Source organism: Lynx rufus, unplaced genomic scaffold, assembly GCF_022079265.1.
Source record: "Lynx rufus isolate CCGP_SWC_20201006 ecotype Redwood Valley unplaced genomic scaffold, mLynRuf1.p SCAF_8, whole genome shotgun sequence".
Classification (NCBI taxonomy): domain Eukaryota; kingdom Metazoa; phylum Chordata; class Mammalia; order Carnivora; family Felidae; genus Lynx; species Lynx rufus.
The window spans coordinates 104,478,085-104,500,221 of NW_025814896.1; the positions used below are offsets into that span (position 1 = coordinate 104,478,085).

Sequence of the window (22,137 nt, forward strand, 5' to 3'; positions counted from 1 at the left end):
AAGCCAGAATTGAGGGAAAAAGAGAAAATGCAACTGGGTTGCTACAGGGCGGAGAAGAAAGTAAGAGAGAGGAACACATCACAGAACAGAAACATTTCCTATGCCCAGCAACAACAAGGGGAAAGTGCCAAGCTAATGCTTGGGAGCACCATCCACTGGGGAAGCAGGCGCAGTCAGCCTCAGACCTTCTTGGCCATCCACTCCGGGGTCTCACAAGACCAACATCTACCCTTTCCTCAGCCACCAAGTACGGCTTGCTGTGAGAAGTGGCAGTCAGTTACCCTCTCCCTTTCTCTGGAGTTGCAGGACTTTAAGCCTTATCTCTCACTGAGAAATGGGCACATGCTCCCCATTGAAGGAATTTCAAGCACCGGTCAGCAGAGAAGGAGCCACACTTCTGCACAGGTGGCCTTTGCATAGGCAGCACCCATGCTGCGAAGATACAAAGGCCCCTCCATCAGACTGTCCTGGTCTTCTGATCATTTCCTCAATTCAACTTGAGTAAGAAGATGCATCAATATCAATGCAAAGTATGAACTCAGGAAATTTGGTTTCTAATCCTGTTTCCTAGCTTTGATGATCTGTCTCTGGAACAAAGCTCTTGGCATTTCTGTGCTATGAGATTTTTAGTAAAACATCTGCTATTCAGGCCACTGTATTGGCTTTTAAAAATGTAACAAACACAAGCCAGCTGCTGTCACTCTCTTGTTCCCTCTCCCGACCCTCAAACTCTCAGAGAAGCACAAACAAGCCGGCACCAGAGTTTTTGCTCTCTTTGGGCTTGTCGACGATAGCAGTTCCAAGATCCTCTCCGGATCTACCAGCTACCTGGTGACCAAAGCTCCCGAGGACCTGTGACCGATGGACATCATTACAGCCCTACCTGCAGCACCAGCCATGTGTATGCCATCCAATGCCTAACACAGCTCCCATTTTGCACAGACAAGGACTCAGATAAGATTCCAAACCCCAACCTGGTGACCTGAGCAAAGATGCCGTCAGTCTAAAATTATAACAAACAAAGTAGCTGGCATCATCTGTTAGAAAGAGAGTCTTTACAGAAGTACTCTGGCTTTATTATGTTTTCAAGATCTAAATTAAGAGTTTTAAAGGCACACACACACACACACACACACGCAGTCAGGTGACGCGCTGACCACAACAGTAAAAAACCATATACAGAAAGCTCTAGAAAGTCACATCTCTGATAACCTTATTCCCAGCCTCCTCACCAATTCTTCTCCATCCAAATCTCAAACTCTGAATAAGGAAAAATAACTTAGGGTAGTTGTTTCCAAGTTAGTTTACTGCCCCTGGATCTTGAGAATGATTCATAATGTTCATCGGCAGACTGCTTCCCTTTTCACTTTAACTCAGACTTGCAGTGTGGTGGAGGGCACCATGAATCAGATTTGTAAAATCACTCTTTTCCAGGTCATTCTTACACACCCTGAAGTGGGGGTCTACCAGTGTGGTAGAAGAAGGTTACAGGTGCTAAGACATGGAACACGAATCAGCTCCCAGTGAACTAGAACTATCACCCGATCTGGATTCACATCCCTCTACCTACCCAATGTTTGTTATGTATATTTGGAAGTAAACAGTCATTTGTTAAACATATTGTTTACGGAGGGTCTATATTTTTCCCCATAGCTTTTTCTCCATACAATGACATAAGTCCTTAATAGAATATTCTCAAAGCGACAAGCCATTGTTTACGAGTTTACTTTTTCTTCCCACTAACGGGAAAATGATGTAGCAGTCTTGATGAGCGAGATTTGCAGCACGGCTTTGGAAAATTGGAGAAGGGGGGCTTCTAAGGGAAGCTATGGGGCTGTGCTCCCTTTATGGCCACCAGCACACTGAAGGACACTTCCTGGCCCTATTTTCAGTTTAATTCTGGGTAGGAGGCAGATAGGCTATCTAATGTGAGAAGAGGGTTGGCTAAGTAACTCTAAAATAAAAAGAGCATTACAAAAAATGAAGAAGAAAAACAAATTTCTGAAGCCCATTCATATTTTCACCCCTTTAAACGATTCTGAACCAAATCACAGGATTGTTTTTACAAGATCTTGGCATTCTAGATGAAATCACCCACCTTTGGACATTGCACAAAGACTACTGTCCCAGCTCTAATTTAATCTAGTAAATTAGATGTTCAAATTACTGAACAGATTGTTTTATTTCAAGATATACCAAATTAATGTAGGTAGACATAAACCAACATACAGCTAGCTGAATAAACAGCTGAATCAAAAATACAAACTAAGATATAGAAGTCAATATTCTTTCCTCTAAGCTTGTAGGCTTTGGCATAATTTAGCACTTAAGTTATTTCACTTTCATGGGTTAAAACTAGCGGACTTATCCTAAGGCAGAAGCATATCTTAATAATTTGTGGTCTTCCCATGCTTAAGCCCTAGAAAATTGTTCTGCTCAATGAATATTTAAATTGACCATTAAAATAGTTACATTTTAATGATAGCAGCTAAGATAATTAACATGAGGGCAATGTTTATTATTTTTAAAAAGTTCTTCTTCTCCTTCTTCTCCTCCTTCTCCTTCTTCTTCCATGTTCTACCTTATTCCATCCTTGCAGCAAGTTTATATTATGTCCACTCTTATTATCCCAAATGTATAGCTATAGAAGCAGAGGCTCAGAAGCAGTAAAATATATTTGTCTGATTTGAAAACCCTTGTATTTCCTTGCCATGCCATGTGCCTGATTTTCTTTTATGTTCAGAAAACACGTGTGGGTGCAAATTTTCTTTTCTCAAAATTAGAAAATCAATACTCATGAACAATTTGCTCTCTTGCAGAGAACAATTATAAGTAAAAAATGGCTGTGAAAATTCAGTAAAGTACCAGGGAGCATCTAAATACCATGCCGAAAACAGAATAAAAAGTAGGTATTTTGCAGTGGACCTATGTTTCTAATGTCAGTAAAATAAAAATACAAAGAGAAGATGACAGACTCCCAAATCCTGACGATAAAAAAGTTAGAAAGCTGGAGAAATAAAGTGTTAGGAAAATGAATGTGGAGAAATGCATGGCTGGGGAAGTACAATCTGCTTCAACATTTGTGGAGAACAATGTGGCAGTATGTAAAGCCTAAAAACTGCACACTGTTAAGAATGTTCCTAGTGGCACTGTCTGTAATGTAAACTGAAACCCAAGAAGCATTAGAATATCATACAATCATGCTCTTATTGACAAAGAAAGAATGCCGTCTCATTTTATTAAGTGGAAATATTGATTAAAACATTACAAACTCCTTTTGTATTTTGCTTCAAAAAATGTGTGTATCAATGCCGAAGCTCTTAAACAATTTTTGCTTGCAGATGCCGTATTAGTTATCTATTGCTGTACGACAGATTATCTCCAAATTTAGCATCTTAAAACAAAGAAACTTTTGTTATCTGACATGGCTCCTGAGGCTTAGGAATCTGGGCATGTCTTGAGTGGGTGCTCTTGGTTCAGGCCCTCAGGAGGCTCCAGTCAAGTTGTTGACTGCCCTGGTCCCTGTTGTCTCTGAATATCTGAATATGGCTGGAAGAGGCACCTCCACGCTCATTCACATAGCTTTTGTCAAGACGGTTCAGTTCTTTGCCAAAGTTCTTGCTCATGACATGGTTTCCCTCAGAGTGAGGGAGAGACAGAGAGAAAGAAACTAAGACAGAAGCCATGGTGTCTTTTTAACACGATCTCAGAAGGGACATCCCATTACTTCTACTGTATTCTATTGGTTGCACAGACCAGCTCTGGCACAATGTATAAGGATGTGAGTAGCAGGAGGGAGGGATCCTTGAAGGCCATCTTGGATTCTATCACAGCCCATCCTCATCCCTTCCCAAGGGCCACAAAAATCTCATCCCATTACAGCAGTGATTCAAATCCCAGAATCCCATCATCTAAGTCTAGCCTGGGTACAGATTAGGTTTCCAAGACGTCACTCCTTAAGTACAGTTCCTTTTGATTTGAAGGCTTTTTTTTAAATATGGGGCGCCTGGGTGGCGCAGTCGGTTAAGCGTCCGACTTCAGCCAGGTCACGATCTTGCGGTCCGTGAGTTCGAGCCCCGCGTCGGGCTCTGGGCTGATGGCTCAGAGCCTGGAGCCTGTTTCCAGTTCTGTGTCTCCCTCTCTCTCTGCCCCTCCCCCATTCATGCTCTGTCTCTCTCTGTCCCAAAAATAAATAAACGTTGAAAAAAAAAATTTTAAATATAAAATTTATTGTCAAATTGGTTTTCATACAGCACCCAGTGCTCATCCCAACAGGTGCCTTCCTCAATACCCGTCACCCACCCTCCCCTCCCTCCCACCCCCCATCAACCCCCAGATTGTTCTCAGTTTTTAAGAGTCTCTTAAAAACTGATTTGAAGGCTTTAAAGAGACAAGTTATCTGTATCTGGCTGTACATGGCCAATATACAATAGTGGGAGAGGACTGGATAACCACTATACATATTCATGCTCAAAAGGGAAGAAAATGAGAGGAATAAAGGGGTCAGTGATCCATAGAAATTCTGAAATCCTTGGGGCGCCTGGGTGGCTCAGTCGGTTAAGCGTCCGACTTCAGCTCAGGTCATGATCTCACGGTCCGTGAGTTCGAGCCCCGCGTCGGGCTCTGGGCTGATGATGGCCCAGAGCCTGGAGCCTGCTTCCGATTCTGTGTCTCCCTCTCTCTCTGACCCTCCCCCGTTCATGCTCTGCCTCTCTCTGTCTCAAAAATAAATAAACATTAAAAAAAATTAAAAAAAAAAAAAAGAAATTCTGAAATCCAGCTGATCAAATGTCAGAAGTTTTTTTTTTTTTTTAATTAAGATTCAGTCCTACCCATGTCCAGCTGTTTTTATTCTCCACAGCCCTTGGTTTTTTTCCTCTGAGGCATCCTTTCCATTATCATGAAAGGTCCACATCTTTGTGACTGAATAGTTTTCTCAGCCTGCTCTCAGCTTGTAGAAGTTTCATGGCCCAAAGGCTCTATTCATTTTGTGCTATCTCTGTACCTTTCAGCACAAACTGAAAACTGTGACTGATATAATTCTCTTAGAAACCTTATACATCTTCTGTGAATCTTTTTGGGGGTTCAGTCCATTAGACAAAAAAAATCCATACCCACAAATCTCTTTGAGATAGGCCTTTGGGGTGTGGAGAAGGCTAAAGAAGGATGCCTTTAAAAGCACCCTAGAAGCCTACAGTTGGACTGAAAAGATCTGTGAGGCGTACCCTTAATCTCTTCAGAGGGCCTTTTGCCCTACTGAAGACCCATCTTTGATCTTTCCCAGTTCTTAAAAGGATTTCACTTACATCTTGGGCTTTATCTTTCGACCGTGCATTCCTGAGAGTGCTCTGGATTATATCTTTGCTCTGAAGCCATCTTCTATGTTTCTTTTGGGTAGGATTAGGTCTTCCAAAAATATATATTGAAGCACTAATCCCCAGTATCTGTGAATGACACCTTATTTGGAAATAGGGTCTTTGCAAGTTAAGATGAGGTCATCCTTGGAGTAGGGTCGGCCTCAGTCCATATGACTCGGTGTCCCCATAAGAAGAAAAGAAGACATAGACACACAGACTGAAGAAGGCCACACGGTGACAGAAGCAGAGATTGGAGTGATGCGGAGACAAGCCAAGGAATACCAGTTGCCAGGAACCACCCCTGTGGTACTTTGTCATGGCAGCCACAAGAAACGAATTACAACATGGTGAGCCTGGGAATCTTCAAAACCACGGCAAGTCTTAGTTCCTTCCTGTTAAACACTGTTTCCTTCAGCTTCTCTCTGTCTTTTGGCGTTGTGCTCTAAGCAGCCAGAAGAAAGCAGGCCCTGTGGACACTTTCAGGCGCTGAGGTATGTTTTCTACTTTCTGTATCACTACAGACACAACAGTGTTGCTTAAGTTCTGCCGCTCCATAGCAAGAATCCCCTTTCCTCCAGTTTCCAATAATATTTACTCACTTTCCTGTAAGTCCCCACCCACAGCTTTATCAAAGCCCAGACGGCTTCTATGAACAATTTCTTCAAGGTATTTTAGGCTTCTATTGAGCTCTTCTTCTCTAAGACTCTTCTCTGAGCTCACTCCTGGTTCCAAGACCACACCCACATTTTGAGTTTTGGTTACATCATCACATAGCTTGAGGTGCCCAAATCTGTGTGAGGTATCTATTACTCTGTAACACATTGCCCCCCAATTTAACAGATTAAAACAAACGCTCATTATTCACAGAGTTTCTGGAAGTCAGGAATGCAGATGCTGCTTAGCAGGGCGGTTCTGGCGTCATGTATCTCCAGGTTAAAACTTAAGTCAGTTAAAACTTAAGACAAGGTTTCCCACAGACTGGGTAATCCAAGAAAGAGAGAAAGAATGAGCAACACAGTGACCAACATGGAAGTCACCATGTTTGTTTGTTTTTTTAGTAATCTCATCTCAGAGGGGACATGTTATCACTTCTGCTGTATGTCACACAGACCAATTCTGGTACAATATGGGAAAGGACTACGCAAGGGGGTAAATACCAAGAGGGAAAGATTCTTGGGGGTACGTTGGAAGCTGGCTACCACAGATATATGTTATTTGGCACATAAAAGTTCACAGTTATAGCATCATCAATTTGGCTGTGTACCGTTTCACACTTTTGCGTTTTTTGTAAGATCAACATCACTAACGGTTATGAGGTGAATTATGTTTCCTCCAAAATCCATACTTGAAACTCTCAATCTGCAGCACCTCAGAATGTGATGCTCTTTGGAGATAAAGTCTTTAAAGAGGTGATTAAGTTAAAATGAGGCCATTAGGATGGGGCCCCAGTCTAGTCTGACTGATATACTTAGAAGAGGAACAGACACCAGGAAGGGCATGCACAGAGGGAGAATCGTGTGAAAAGACATCAAGAGGGCAGCCATTTGGAAGCCATGGGGAAGACCTCAGAGGAAATCAACCCTGCTGACACCTTGGCCTTAAACTTCTAGCCTCCACAACTGTGAGAAAATAAATTCCTATTGTTTAGCCAACCAATCTGTGGTGTTTTGTTATGACAGCCCAAGTAGACTAAAACACCAACCTTCTGAAAGACATCTGAAAATATCTTGCTGTTGCCCAATCTGTATTTTTTTTTAAAAATCATTTATGTTTTGATGTATATAAGTATACATCTACATATATAATTAGATTTTTCTATATAAAATGTATATAATTAGATTTATTTCTAAACTAAGCATCTATGCTTTCATTAGGAGAACTAAAACTCATTCATTTTATAGGCCATTTTAAATCTAATGCTCTACATTTTAGAGGCGGATGCTGGAGGGATTTAAGTCTCTTTATAATGGAAATGTATGAGAAGATGCCTCTCCCATGATTTTTTGTGGATTGAATTTAGGGATCATATTGTAATGGAAAAGGTGTTGTCAAGGAATTACCAGATCAGTGCAGTTGAAGACCAAATTGTTAATCTTTTGGGGCCAGAGACAGAGGACTTGCACTTAGCCAAATCAGCCAAGAGTCAAGGGGATGTCACAATGATCAGGAAACAGATTTCGAGAAGCAATCCTGGAGAAAGTCTCAAACCAAGGAGCCCTCTTAAAACAGCCCTCTCGCCATGATGCAGGCAGAGCAAAAAAAAAAAAAAAAAAAAAAGCAGCACTGGGGAATCTTTAAGGCCCCTAAGAACATGCTTTCTAATTTGTTCCTTGCTCTGCCTCTGATTACACAAGCTTCTGGTCGTTTATTTATCTTTGCTGTGTCTTCTGTAGCGATTTGGGTAACAGGCATCCTGTGTTTGGTACTCATATTAACTTTCAATGTAATGAGACGTATCTTAACCTAGGTTCCTTTAATGATCAAAGTCAGAACAAAACAGTGTCTTTTGCCTACCCTGCAATTAAAGTAAGAGATTGAGCATGTTTTTACTCTAGCTTCTATCTCACCTTGAAATATATTATAAACCCAATCTATTTAGAGTAGAACCAGTGAGTCAAATTTTTTTAATTCATGTTTTTCCCCAAAACACATTTTTAGATTCTGAACTTCGCAACTCTTTTTTTTTAATTTTTTTGAAATGTTTCTTGTATTTTTGAGAGAGACAGAGTACAAGAAGGGGGAGGGGCAGAGAGTGAGGGGTACAGAGGATCTGAAGCGGGCTCTGTGCTGTCAGTACAGAGCCCATCGTGGGGCTTTAACTTGGGAACGGCGAGATCATGACCTGAGCCGAAGTCAGGCACTTAACCGACTGAACCACCCAGGCACCCCTGAACTTTGTAACTAGTTTTAAAAAAACACCTACTTATTGGTTGGATTTAGGGGGACCACAAATCCTTTTATATCTTGGCCTCCTTATGTTGGAGCTATTAATTTTGATTTTTTTAAATGTCCTATAGAGCATGTCTTTGAATAAGTTTAAGAAAGGCCAAATGAGTAAAATTGTTCCCTTTTTAAAATTTTTTAATGTTTGTTTTTGAGAGAGAGAGAGAGCGAGCATGAGCAGGAGAGGGGTGGAGAGAGAGGGAGACACAAAACTCAAAGTGGGCTCCAGACTCTGTGCTGTCAGCACAGAGCGCGAACTCACGAACTATGAGCTCGTGACCTGAGCTGAAGTCGGACGCTCAACTGACTGAGCCACTCAGGTGCTTCCAGTGGTTATTTTTTAAATATATCCGATGTACATTTTTCCCCCAGAGAACAATGTGTCCATTTAACACAGAGACCATGATTTTTCAATTCCAATAAGGGCTAAAAATTATTCCAGTCATCAAGTTCGATAGTAGCCAAATGATGGCTTGCGGGCGGAATTCGAAAAGTCAACACAAAAGGGTTAAACAGCAGCATTAGGGCCTCAGAGCAAGCGGGGCTTTCAGGGCAGACAAATGCCCTGTAGGAACTCCAGCCATTTCCAGAAGCTTCTAATTATCCTGACTCATCCTCTACTACATTTAGCAGATAGTTCACCAGCAAGAATATGCCTTAAACACATGTCAGAAGGAAAAAAAGAAACACACACACACACACACACACACACACACACACACACACACACACAACGTATCTTTACCTTGTAATGAATTCTGGCCACCAAACTCCGGCGAAGAGCCCTTTCGCGAAACTTCACTGCTTTCAACAGAAAGGCGAGGTTACCGACTGTGTTCACATCAAATGCCAAGAAACTGACGGAAAAACACAGTGACCATTATTATTATTTTGTCCTCACCAAAGAATTCAATTTGAGAAAAACAGACAGGGTTTGTTCTGTCAAAAATAAATTTTTTTTTCCAATAGAAAAGTAGTGTAAGTACAGTTGAGCCCCCTTCACCTCTCTCACTCGCTGTATTCATGCTTCTTTCGATATTCTGATGGGTACCTGCCTCTAGTTTATCGTATGTGGTTGTCCTTATGGTGTAAAGATAATTTGGCTTCCTGCTTCTTTTCACTTACTATTGTATTAGAGATAGTTAGTCAATATTTGATATAGTCTTTCTTCATTAAGAACTATATAATTTGCATCCATTGGGTTTATGATAATTTTCTCAACCATTGTTGGGCATTTGTTCTCATGATTACAAGTGACTATTGCTCATCAAATACATCTGTCACAAAGTATTTGTCAAAGGCTAACATTTCTTAAATACATAATGTATCAGGACCTGTGCTAATTACCGCTGTGAATTATTCAACAATCTCAAAATTTCTACGATGCAGACACTATAATTATTCAATGTATAGTTTGGGAAACTGAGGCTCAGCAAGTTTCAGCAACCTGCTCAAGGTCACATGGGCAGAACATGCTCAGGCTCGCGTTTTGTCTTAGGGAACACTTGTATTTGAGGAAAGAGGAGGCCAAGAGGTCAGTGAGCGGGCTGTGGGCAAGTGCAGGGTAGAGTGTCCTGCAGAGATAATGACTCTCTTCAGCAGGTAGTCAGTTCTATCTTCCCTATCTGGCAATGAGGAAACTGAGGCACAGGGGAGGTAAGAGACTTTGGCACAAAGAGACTCAAAACACCTGTCTCCCTTAAAGCCCTGCAGGCTTTTCATGTGGCTCTGCCTTTTGTGCTAATTTTGCACCCTCCCATCCTCTGCCCCATGAAACTTCTGTCTTTGGAACTTGGACAGACAGTGAAGGGCTTAATTCACACTTACGGCTTCCCATAACTTAGCCACACCTTTGTGGCCCCCTCGCCCCATATTCTTGGAAAATAAGTTGTCATAAGACCCAAATAATTTAGAGTTTCATTAATTAAAATTAAACCCACAAGTAGCTGTTGTTGCTTAATCAGAAGCCATAAGAGAAACATTAAGAAGCAATTGATACAGTGCTTTTGAGAATGCCAAGCACTGAATTAATAATTTCCCTCCGTGTAGACAGGAAAGATGGGAGGTCATTTTCATGCCAATTATCAGGAAATTTAACTTGTATCAATACTTATTCTGAATCTGGTCATTAGAAAGTTGAGCTTCTGTCCTAGTTTACTTAACAAAAAGTGAAAGAACTCTCACATTGTATTGAAAAGTATGTTTCAGTCATTCTAGAGACTTACTATGAAGCCTAGAGACTGTGAATTTTGTTATTAGAACCTATCTTTTTTGTAATGTCTACTGTGGAATACTATCCACTTGAGGTTGTGAACTACATGTGCTACAGGATGAGGATCTCATCCACCTTCCCTATCATGAGTCACACGCCAAGCACAACCACACCACATAGCTTTAGGAACTCACCCAGCATAAAAAACTGTGAAGACTCTTAAAATTAGGGTTATCGCTAAAGGCAACCTCCTTGTATTTTATAAGAAGGTCAAAATGACTCTAAATTTAAGTTAAATTTGAATGCACATCATCAGTCATCAAGGAAATGCAAATGAATACCACAGCGAGGTAGCATTATATGTCCACCAGAATGACTATAATTAAAATACTGACATCATCAAATGTTGACAAGGATATGGAGCAACCAGAACTCTCATACTTGTTGATGAGGTGTAGAATGGCAAACCACTTTGGAAAAAGTTCTCATAGTTTCTGATAAAACTAAAGAAACACATACCCTATGACCCAGCAATTCCACTCCTACTATTTACCTAAGAGAAATAAAAACATATCTTCACAAAAAGGTTTGCATATGAATATTCACAGCAGAGCTACTCAGAAGAATGAAAAATTCAAAACATCCCATGTGTCTCTCCATCAATAAGAAAATGGAAAGCAAATCCTAGTATATCCGTAAAATAGAATACTACTCAGCAAAAAAAAGGAACAAGCTAGAACACATGACAACATGAATGAATCTCAGAAAGCATTATGTCATGTTAGTAAGCCAGCCACAAAAAATACATACCGTATGGTTCCACTTATACGAAATTCTAAAACAGGATAAACTAATCTGTGGTAGAAAAATATCAGATTGGTGGCTGCATCTGGGGAGGTGGTCACAGGAAATGACTGAAAAGGGACATAAGAGAACTTTCTGGAGTGGTGCTAGTGACCTATTACTTAACAAGAGTTATACAGGTATATATATGCATTTGTCAAACTTTAGCTAATGCACAGTTAAGATTTGTGCATTTCATTGTGTGTAAGTTCTACATAGGAAGAAAAAAACTGTAACCAAATTTTGAACTCTAGTGAATAATGTTCATGCTGAATCATTTAGAAGTACGCTGGTGTCAGCTGTTTAGTTTGACATGCATCAGGGAAAAAAAGATGAATTGATAAGTGCACTGAGGAATTGATACATGGATATACATGTGATATAACAAGCACAGTAACATGTTAATAGTAGAATCTGTATGGTGGGTTTATAAATGTTCACTACACGTCTTTCAATTTGGTCAATACTTGAAAATGTTCATAATACAACATGGTAAAACTTTTCAGCATAATGCAGAACTTCAACTTCCTCAGCTCCCACACCTCCTAAGGATCCATGGGGGTGATGAGGGCAGCCAGAGCTCCGCTGGCAGCCCCAGGGAGAGAGGGAGAGGCAGTCCCAGGGGGAGGGGAGAGGCAGCATTCATCAGGACAAGGGGACAGGACTCAGCTGTTTGCATAACCAGCTATAGCCACTCTCAGAGCCACGCCCTGCCTCCCTCACCTAGTCTCTGGAGACTAGTTCCTCCCACAGTCCAGATGAATGGGTAGCTTCTGAGTGTCCACACAAATGACTGCCTACTTGGAGGCATTTCAGGGCACCAGGAAGTCCTCAGCCCATCCTTCTTCATGCCCCCGCCTGCTCGTGGGTACGTCTCTCATGAGTTGTCAATATGACCGCCATCTGATTGTAGGTTCCATGAAGGCTGAGAACCCACAGTCACTGCTGCATCACCGACACTGACAGAAGTGCCCAGGGCACTGAAAACATGTTGGACGATAAAGGCTTTTCTCAAGATACATAAAAACCAGAGCAAGGTTTGAATCAGTAAAACCTGGATGTGTGCGACAGAGATGTATACTGTTTTAGAGGTTAATAAGTGAGACAAAAATAAATGGACTGGAACTTTCCAAATATTTACAAGTGGAATACTGCCTTTGGCACATCTCAAGTCTATCCCGGAAAATTTGCCACGAATATAAATTTGCATATGGGTGAGGGTCTGCTGTGCCTTCAAAATGATGGAAACGAGCCCTGCTCTGCTATGTGGAAAAGAAATGAAAGGGCAGGTGATGTGCTGTCAGTTTGGGAACAAGTTTCCTGAATGAATGGAGCTGATTCCGATGGGAGTTGTACTGTTCTTTCAACTCCTTATATGTTGGATAATTTTCAAACTGAAGAATTGGGGGTGGGGGGGAAGCTAACAGTACTATCCATTGCCCACTCAGGGCTAGAAATATTAAAAAGACGCAGTGGCTTTACAGAATGTGCAAGGACAAATTGAGACATTGCAACTAATAACGAGTTAAGTGAAACAGTCCTAGAATATGGGACCTGATGTTTTCAAGCTTTAAGATAGATTAGAGTTTGAAAAAACAGGAACCTGACCAGTATGAAGGAAGGAAGGAAGGAAAGAGAGGGAGAAAGAAAAGAAGAGAGAAAGAAAGGGAGAGAGAAAAAAGAAAAAAAAGGACAGATTACATATTTCTTAATTTCACTTTATGCTAATAGACATGAAAAGTGCCACACACTATTATTTATTGTGTTTCCCATGTTTTATTTATTTTTATTATTTTTATTTTTTTGAGAGAGAGAGAGACAGAGTGTGAGCAGGAGAGGGGCAGACAGGGAAGGAGTCACAGAATCTGAAGCAGGCTCCAGGCTCCAAGCTGTCAGCACAGAGCCCGACGCAGGGCTCGAACTCATGAACTGTGAGATCATGACCTGAGCTGAAGTTGGACACTTAATCAACTGAGCCACCCAGGCACCCGTTTCCCATGTTTTAAATCAGGATGATAAAATGACATTTTCTTTTCTTTTTAAGTTTATTTATTTTGAGAGAAAGAGAGAGAGAACATGTGCGAGTGAGTGCAGGGCAGGGGTTGGGGGGGGGCATAGAGAGAGGGAGAGAGAGTCCCAAGCAGGATCTATGCTATCAGTACAGAGCCCGATATGTGGCTCAATCCCATGAATCATGAGATCATGACATACCCGAAATCAAGAGTTCGATGCTTAACCTACTGAGCCACCCAGACACCCCTAAATGACATTTTAAAATAAATAGTTTCCTTGGAAATTAGTTCAACACATTTTAGTTATGGAGACCAATAATCTTCCTCCAAACAAAAATAACAATTTAAAAAACGCACAAAAGTTGAAAAGCACAATAAACTCCTCAAAAGTAGGAAACAAAACATTTATGAGCGTAGATCAATGAAATAAAAAACAAAGTTACTGCAGAGAGGATCAACAAAGAGGAAAGTTGGTTGTTTAAAATAACAACAACAACAACAACAACAACAACAACAACAAACAACCATCTGGTAAGATTAAGCAACAAAAAAGGAGAGAGAAAGCACATGAAATTAATTCTAGGAGTGACAAATGGGACATAACTACAGATCTAGCAGAAGTTAAAAGGATAATCAGTGAACAGTATGAAAAACCTTATACAAATAAATTCAAATCTAAGTGGATAAATTCTTAGAAAATATTATTTATGAAAACTGACACAAGAAGAGGAAGCCTAAATGGTCTTAAAACAATTAAACTACACTTGATGCTGGAACAACATGAGGGTTGGGACCCTGACCCCTGTGCACTTGAAAATCTGCATATAACTTCTGACTCACCCAAAACTTAACTCCTCATAGCCTACTGTTGTCTGCAAGCTTCACCAATAACAAAAACGATCAATTAACACATATTTTGTATGCTATATGTATTATATACTATATTCTTATAGTACAGTAAACTAGAGAAAAGAAAATGTTATTAAGAAAATCATAAGGGAGGGGCGCCTGGGTGGCTCAGTTGGTTGAGCGTCCGACTTCGGCTCAGGTCATGATCTCACAGTCCGTGAGTTCCAGCCCCGCGTTGGCTCTCGGTTGACAGCTCAGAGCCTGGAGCCTGCTTCAGAGTCTGTCTTCCTCTCTCTGCCACTCTTGTACTTGCAATCTGTCATTCTCTCTCTCAGAAATAAAGAAACATTTTTAAAAAAGGAAAAAAAAAGGAAATCATAAGGGAGAGAAAATACATTTACAGTACTGTATTATGTTTATCAAAGAAAGTCTGCATGTAAGTGGCCCTTTGTAGTTCAAACCCGTTTTGTTCAAGGGTCAACTATAATTGAATTAGTAGTTTAAATATTCCCCCAGGCCCAGATAGTTTTCAAATAGCTTATCAAATTCTCCCACAAAATAAGAAACTACTCCCAAAATAGCTTTATGAAACCAGTAAAACTTGACATGAATTCAAATCAGGGAACTACAAGAAAGGAAAACAGTAGGCCGATAAGTAAACAAAAACCCTAAAACAACACTAGCAAGCCAAACTCAGGAAAATATTAAAACAACGATGCAGCATAACAAAAGTGAATGTTTCTCAAGCATCCAAGAGTAGTTTAACATTAAAAGATTTATGAGGCTTATTTATCACATTAACAAGTTAAGGAAGAAATAGATCATTTCAATAGATGCAAAAAAAATCATTTGCAGTAAAATCAATAAAATTTGTCACCTACTAATGACAAAAAATGTATTAGAAATAACAGTAAGTGGAGCTTCTTAGGAAGCAAAGTGTATCTATCAAAAACTTCAGCAAATATCCTTCTTAATAGTGAAACGTTAAGCTAAGTCTTTTTAAAACCAGGAATAAGACAAAAGAACACCTTCTACATGAAAAAGAATAAAAGGAATAAAAAGTGGAAAGAAAGGCATAAAAAGTCATCATTTGCAAATGGTGTGCTTATCTGTGTTAAAAAAACACTCAAAGAATCTATAGACCCAGAAGAAATATTTTTTATGATCAGGTTTATAGACAAAAGTCAACTGCATTTATAATAAACGGGCAACAAAAAAACATAACTTCAAAACTATTCTTTTTACAATAACAAAATCATAAAGTACCTAGTAATCTATCAAAGAATGTACTATGTATGGAAAAAATTATAAATTTCTGGAAAACACTTAGAAAACGAAAATCTTTGAGACGAGGGTCAGTTTTATAAATATGTCCATTTTTTTGCAAAGCTATAAGACAAAACACTTTCAAAGAAAATTATAGCAGATTTTTAAAAATTGTGGTAAGATATACATCACATAAAATCAATCATTTTAACCCTATACAAGAGTACAGTTCAGTGGCATTAAGTACATTCACAATGGTGCACAACCCTTACCACCATCCCTCTCCAGAACTTTTTCATCATCACAAATTGAAATTCTGTACCACTCAATAATAACACCCATTCTCTCCTCCTCCCAGCCCTTGTAACCATGTTCTACTTCCTGTATCTATGAATCTGACTACCCTAGATGCCTCATAAAACCACAGTCATAGAATATTTTCCTTTTGTGTCTGCAGGTTTTTGTTTTTTGTTTTTTTTTTCTTTCTCTCTCTCTCTTTTTTTTTTTTTGAGAAATGTAACAAACTGATTCCAAAACTTGTATGAAAGGGCAAAAGTCAACACAACTCTGAATTATATTAAAACAAATTTTTTTAATGTTTATTTATTTTTGAGAGAGAGAGAGAAATAGACAGTGTGAGCAGGAGAGGGGCAGAGAGAGAGGAAGACAGAATCCAAAGCAGGGTCCAGGCTCTGAGCTGTCAGCACAGAGGCTGACATGGGGCTTGAACCCATGAACCGGAGGTCATGTCCTGAGCCGAAGTCAGATGCTTAACTGACTGAACCACCCAGGCGCCCCTCTGAATTATATTTTAGATACAATAAGGTTATAATTACAAATCTAGTATAACTGCAACAATGTATTGTATTGTTGGATTAGGATACACAAACAGACTAGGAACAAAGCACCACCAGAATGGCCTCCCACATGTGTAGAAATCTATATGAATGCCACAGCAGGCACTGAAGATCACTAGTAAAAGACAGTCAATTTGGTAAGTGGTGCTGGAACAACAGACAATCCCTACAGGAGGCAAAAAAATGAAGTTAGATCCCTTCCTCACACTACAGGCATAAACCTCTAATGGACTCGAGAATTAAATGTGGAAGGTGAAACGCTCAAACCGGTATTTCATGATCTCAAAGTAGACAAGATGCACAGAGTGTGGAATATAAAAGATTGATAAATTCAATAGTAAGTTAAGAATTTATGTTAAAAGGCACCATAAAGAAAATATAAGACAAGGCACAAACTTGGAGGAGGTAGTTGTAACATCTGTAACAACAAAGGATAAAAAACAAAAACAAAAACGACAACAACAACAAAACTCAGTAAGAATTAAAAAAAAGAAAGAAAAAGAAAGATTGGCAAAACACATGGACAGGCATTTCACATGAGAGGAAATAAAAGTGGCAAATACACTTGTGAAAGCATGCTCAACTTTAATTAACAGTAATAAGGAAAATGCAATTTAAAGTCACAGTGAGAGATCTTTGCGTGTGTGTGTGTGTGTGTGTGTGTGTGTGTGTGTGTGTGTGTATTAAGGCTGATTAAGACTGATAATTCCACATGTTGGTGAGGATGTTTCCACAGGACACATGCTTCCGGTGAAGGTATACATCTGCAAAATGACTCTGAAAAATAATTTGTTCTGATCTAGTGAACTTGAACACTGGTATACCCCCCACAACACAGCACTTTCACTCCTATGTACTACTGAGGAGTGTTTTTCAAACAACGGATTGCACATCTCTAATTGGTTGTGAAATCAGTTTAAAGGATTGAGGTCAGTATTTTTAAAAAAATAAAATTGAAAACTATCAGAGACCATTACGAGTAACAGGAGAAGCAAGGTTTCATGAGATGTTTGCTTTGGTGCTGTCTGACTCGGGGTGTGTGTGGAGTGGGGAGCTCTATGGATGTGTGGGCGTCAGTGGTTGATGTAAAATTTATTTCTTATTCTGAGTCACAGCAACTAAATTTGAAGGCCCTGTAGAAACCCTTATACATATTACCCAGAAAACGTGCAAGATTTTTCACGGGAGCTTTGTGCAAAATATCAAAAGCACAACCCTCATGTCCACTGATGTTGGTTATTAGAAGGGCTACGTAGATGGGGACATATACACATGACTAAATATTATAAACAAAGAGAACAGTTCTTCATCCACACACATAACAGCTGAGATGAATCTTAGACACAAAATAGAGTGAAAACAGGAAGCTACAGAATACCACATACGCTACCCCTTACTTATCAAGCTTAAAGACAACACTAAAAAAATCAATAAAAACAAGCAAAAGCATGGATCCTGAAGCCAAACCACCTGCATTCAAATCCTAGCTCTGTCACTCCCTAGCAAGTAACCATGGGCAAAATAACCTCTATGCCTCAGTTTCCTCATCTGTGAAATGGAAACAGTAACTTACCTCATGGGGGTACTTAGGATTAAAATCTCTGAAGTGCTGGGAACAGTGGACACGCAACGAAGGAGGCACAGGAGGAGAAAGAACAGAATTAATGGTGTTCTGGTTCTCAAGTTGGGGAGTGGGTGAACGAGCACTGATGCTACAACAATCGTGCATTGCTCGTCCGTATGGAATATTAAAAATTTCAACAAGAGTGGTTGTGCCACGACGAGGCTCCATGCACTCAGGCTCGATAGTAAGACACTGGGGGCCAAGGATGGTCACAGCCTGAGCAGTCACGTACCTGGTTCTCAGCTTGTCACTCCCAGACTCAGCCCTGTCTCGGAACACGGGGGAGAGTGGCTTCTCTTGATGCTGTTTGGTATATCGAGCCAGCAGTTCCCGCACCACAACCTATGCAGACAGTTTATCACTTGTCAGTCATTTGTCAAGAATGTAAAGAGGTGCTAGGGTGTCTTTAAATGCTGGAGCCAGAGAAGGGCTAGTTGCTTCTAGAAAACTCCTTGAAAGGAATCAAATGCAAACCCTATCCTTCCGGAGGTCTCTGCCTCCCATGGCCAATGTGTGGTGCTTACGCTCCCACTGTCCATCCCTCCCCTATGGCCAGCTTGCCTAACTGGCTAACTACCTACTGCTCTCTCGCCCACCTGAGACATCAGCCTTTAATGCCAGTCCTGGGACCAAGCAGTTGAGTCGATACTTCAAATAAAACCTACTTGCCTTCCCTGAACCAGACAGATGGATGGTCTATTTTCTTTTTTGCCTCTAATATTCTATGGCTGATGAGGCCTTTGGGGAATAGTATTAAAATGTACCCATAAAACAAGCTCCATCAATCCTCCCCCTCGGCAGCTTGAAAGTTATAAGTCGGCCCTAACATACCGCATGCTTTTCCAGTTTTGTTAAAAAAAAAAAATGATGTCCGTGTCTAGCCTGCTACAGATAGAGGTGCACCCAACAGTCGGCAGCAACTGCTAGATGTGTTGGTGAGACCACCTTGGACCAACTTGCCTGCCAAGCCTCTAGCTGACTGCCATAGCGTGAGTGGGGCCAGGCAAGGCCAGCAGAAGAACGACACCATATGAGCCCAACCCAGCCCAAATTGCTGACCCACAGAACCAGGAGCTAACAATTGTGTGCTGTTTTAAGTTACTCAATTTGGGGGGCACCTGGGTGGCTCAGTGGGTGAAGTGTCCGACTTTGGTTCAGGTCATGATCTCACGGCTTGGGGTTTGAGCCCCACATCTGGCTCTGTGTTGACAGCTCAGAGCCTGGAGCCTGGTTCTGAGTCTGTGTCTCCCTCCCTCCCTCCCTCCCTCCCTCCCTCCCTCTCTCTCTCTCTCTCTCTCTACCCTCACAGGTTGTGCTCTGTCTCTGTCAAAAATAAATAAGTAAATAAACATCAAAAAAAAAATAAGTTACTCAATTTTGGGATGATTCGTTAGGTAGCAATTTATAGGTGATTCAATCACATACAGAACTAACTTTAGAATATTTCCTTCTTTCAGCCGTAGCAATCTCTTACTCGACACATCCCCAAAGGCAAGGGAATTAAAAGCAAAAATGAATTACTGGGACCTTATGAAGATAAAAGGCTTCTGCACAGCAAAGGAAACAACCAACAAAACTAAAAGGCAACCAACGGAATGGGAAAAGATATTTGCAAATGACATATCAGACAAAGGGCTAGTATCCAAAATCTATAAAGAGCTCACCAAACTCCACACTCGGAAAACAAATAACCCAGTGAAGAAATGGGCAGAAAATATGAATAGACACTTCTCTAAAGAAGACATCCGGATGGCCAACAGGCACATGAAAAGATGCTCAACGTCGCTCCTTATCAGGGAAATACAAATCAAAACCACACTCAGATATCACCTCACGCCAGTCAGAGTGGCCAAAATGAACAAATCAGGAGACTATAGACGCTGGAGAGGATGTGGAGAAACGGGAACCCTCTTGCACTGTTGGTGGGAATGCAAAATTGGTGCAGCCACTCTGGAAAGCAGTGTGGAGGTTCCTCAGAAAATTAAAAATAGACCTACCCTATGACCCAGCAATAGCACTGCTAGGAATTTACCCAAGGGATACAGGAGTACTGATGCATAGGGGCACTTGTACCCCAATGTTTATAGCAGCACTCTCAACAATAGCCAAATTATGGAAAGAGCCGAAATGTCCATCAACTGATGAATGGATAAAGAAATTGTGGTTTATATACACAATGGAGTACTACATGGCAATGAGAAAGAACGAAATATGGTCCTTTGTAGCAACGTGGATGGAACTGGAGAGTGTGATGCTAAGTGGAATAAGCCATACAGAGAAAGACAGATACCATATGTTTTCACTTTTATGTGGATCCTGAGAAACTTAACAGAAACCCATGGAGGAGGGGAAGGAAAAAAAAAAAAAAGAGGTTAGAGTGGGAGAGAGCCAAAGCATAAGAGACTCTTAAAAACTGAGAACAAACTGAGGGTTGCTGGGGGGTGGGAGGGAGGGGAGGGTGGGCGATGGGTATTGAGGAGGGCACCTTTTGGGATGAGCACTGGGTGTTGTATTGAAACCAATTTGACAATAAATTTCATATATTGAAAAAAAAAATATTTCCTTCTTTGTTTCAGATACATTTATGTTTCTATAGAGATTATATAAAATGTTGTATATACTTTCAGTCAACAGTATATCTTAAGTGATATTTTTGGTTCACACTGCTGTCTCTGATCCTAATTATCTGTTTAATGGCTGTGCAATATTTTTTGTTTGGAACCATCACAGCTAATTAAAGATTCCTATTCACTTATTTAGATTGTTTCCAATTTTATACTGTCATTAATTTCATATCAGTATATTCAGACGAATAGCATTCATTGTCCCTTTTTTGTTGTTGTTACTACCTGAGAATAAATCATGTGACCTCATGTGATGCAAAGATCCTTATAAAGGACCACCCGGCCTATAAGAAAGATGCTAGAAACTTGTCAAGGCAGATCTGCCTAGGGGAGCTTTATTGGCAATGCTGGGCAGAGCCAGTCATGCAATTATTCATTGGCTTGTCTTAACCAGCAGGGGATCGTGCCACATCCAGGGTCCTGTCAAAACCCATGTGGTCAAACCCATGCAGCCAATTGATAGCCCAGAGCCTAACTCATTTATACCAAAGCTTTCAGGTTCTTCCCATCCCAGGCCCATGGAAGGACTAAAGTCCCTTGCTCTCTGAAGTTAGGGGTGGCCACAGAACTTGCTTCAGGCCACATGCAAGTTCAAGGCCACGTTCAGTGACATGCAAGCTGGTCGATGTTCCCAGTTGTGACACGTCCCTATCCCTGGGCTTCGGTCTCTGCTGGAGGCTGCCATGGTAATCCCATGCATTGGCTTCCAGACATTGTCTTACTGTGTTGTTATGTTTATTACAAATTCCTTTTGTTTCTTTGAAATATTGTCTTGAATTCTTGAGATTATATCTCCAGATAAGTTATAGTATCCATGATTTCATTTCAGGATAGTAGAGGGGGTATTACAAAATATTGTTTACAAAAAAGAGGGCATTAGGTCCAATACGTTTAAGAATCACAGTACTGTAGGGGCACCTAGGTGGCTCAGTCGGTTGAGCGTCCGACTTCGGCTCAGGTCACGATCTCACGGTCCGTGAGTTCGAGCCCCGCGTCGGGCTCTGGGGTGACGGCTCAGAGCCTGGAGCCTGCTTCCGATTCTGTGTCTCCCTCTCTCTCTGCCCCTCCCCCGTTCATGCTCTGTCTCTCTCTGTCTCAAAAATAAATAAACGTTAAAAAAAATTAAAAAAAAAAAAAGAATCACAGTACTGTATTATGGGTCAAAGGACATGAACATTTTTATGTCCGCTGCTATACAAAACAAGTGTAAACATCAAAACACTCCCAGCAATGGGAAAAATGGGAGGGGAGAAATTAACTAACTTTAACTAGAATTCAAATTATACAGTGATCAAGTTTGCTTTCACTGACACATTGCTAGGATTAAGTGTACATTCTTTGTTTTTGCTAATCTATTAAATTTATGATGGCTATAATTCCACATCCCTTGTGTTACAAGAGCAACATCATTCCAAGCATTAAAAATTCCTTTCTCTGATTTCCACCCTTCTGTATCTTTACCTTCCTCTATTTTCCTTCATAGCAGTAATTGCTGCCTGATGATAAAGAGCAAAGCAACTTGTTTCTTGGCTTCTTATCTTTTTACTGCC

General features: G+C 40.6%; 1 protein-coding gene across 1 annotated transcript in view; it reads right to left on the reverse strand.

Moving 5' to 3' along the window:
• Nucleotides 1–732: 732 nt before the first annotated feature.
• The window catches only part of LOC124503955 (acyl-coenzyme A oxidase-like protein), a 44,339-nt gene continuing 22,934 nt past the window's right edge, over nucleotides 733–22,137 (reverse strand). The window contains exons 2-4 of the mRNA XM_047069207.1: nucleotides 18,196–18,305; nucleotides 9,046–9,157; nucleotides 733–852 (exon numbers count right to left, since the gene is read on the reverse strand). Coding sequence (XP_046925163.1) covers nucleotides 733–852; nucleotides 9,046–9,157; nucleotides 18,196–18,305 — 342 coding nt within the window. The remainder of the gene's footprint in view (nucleotides 853–9,045; nucleotides 9,158–18,195; nucleotides 18,306–22,137) is intronic.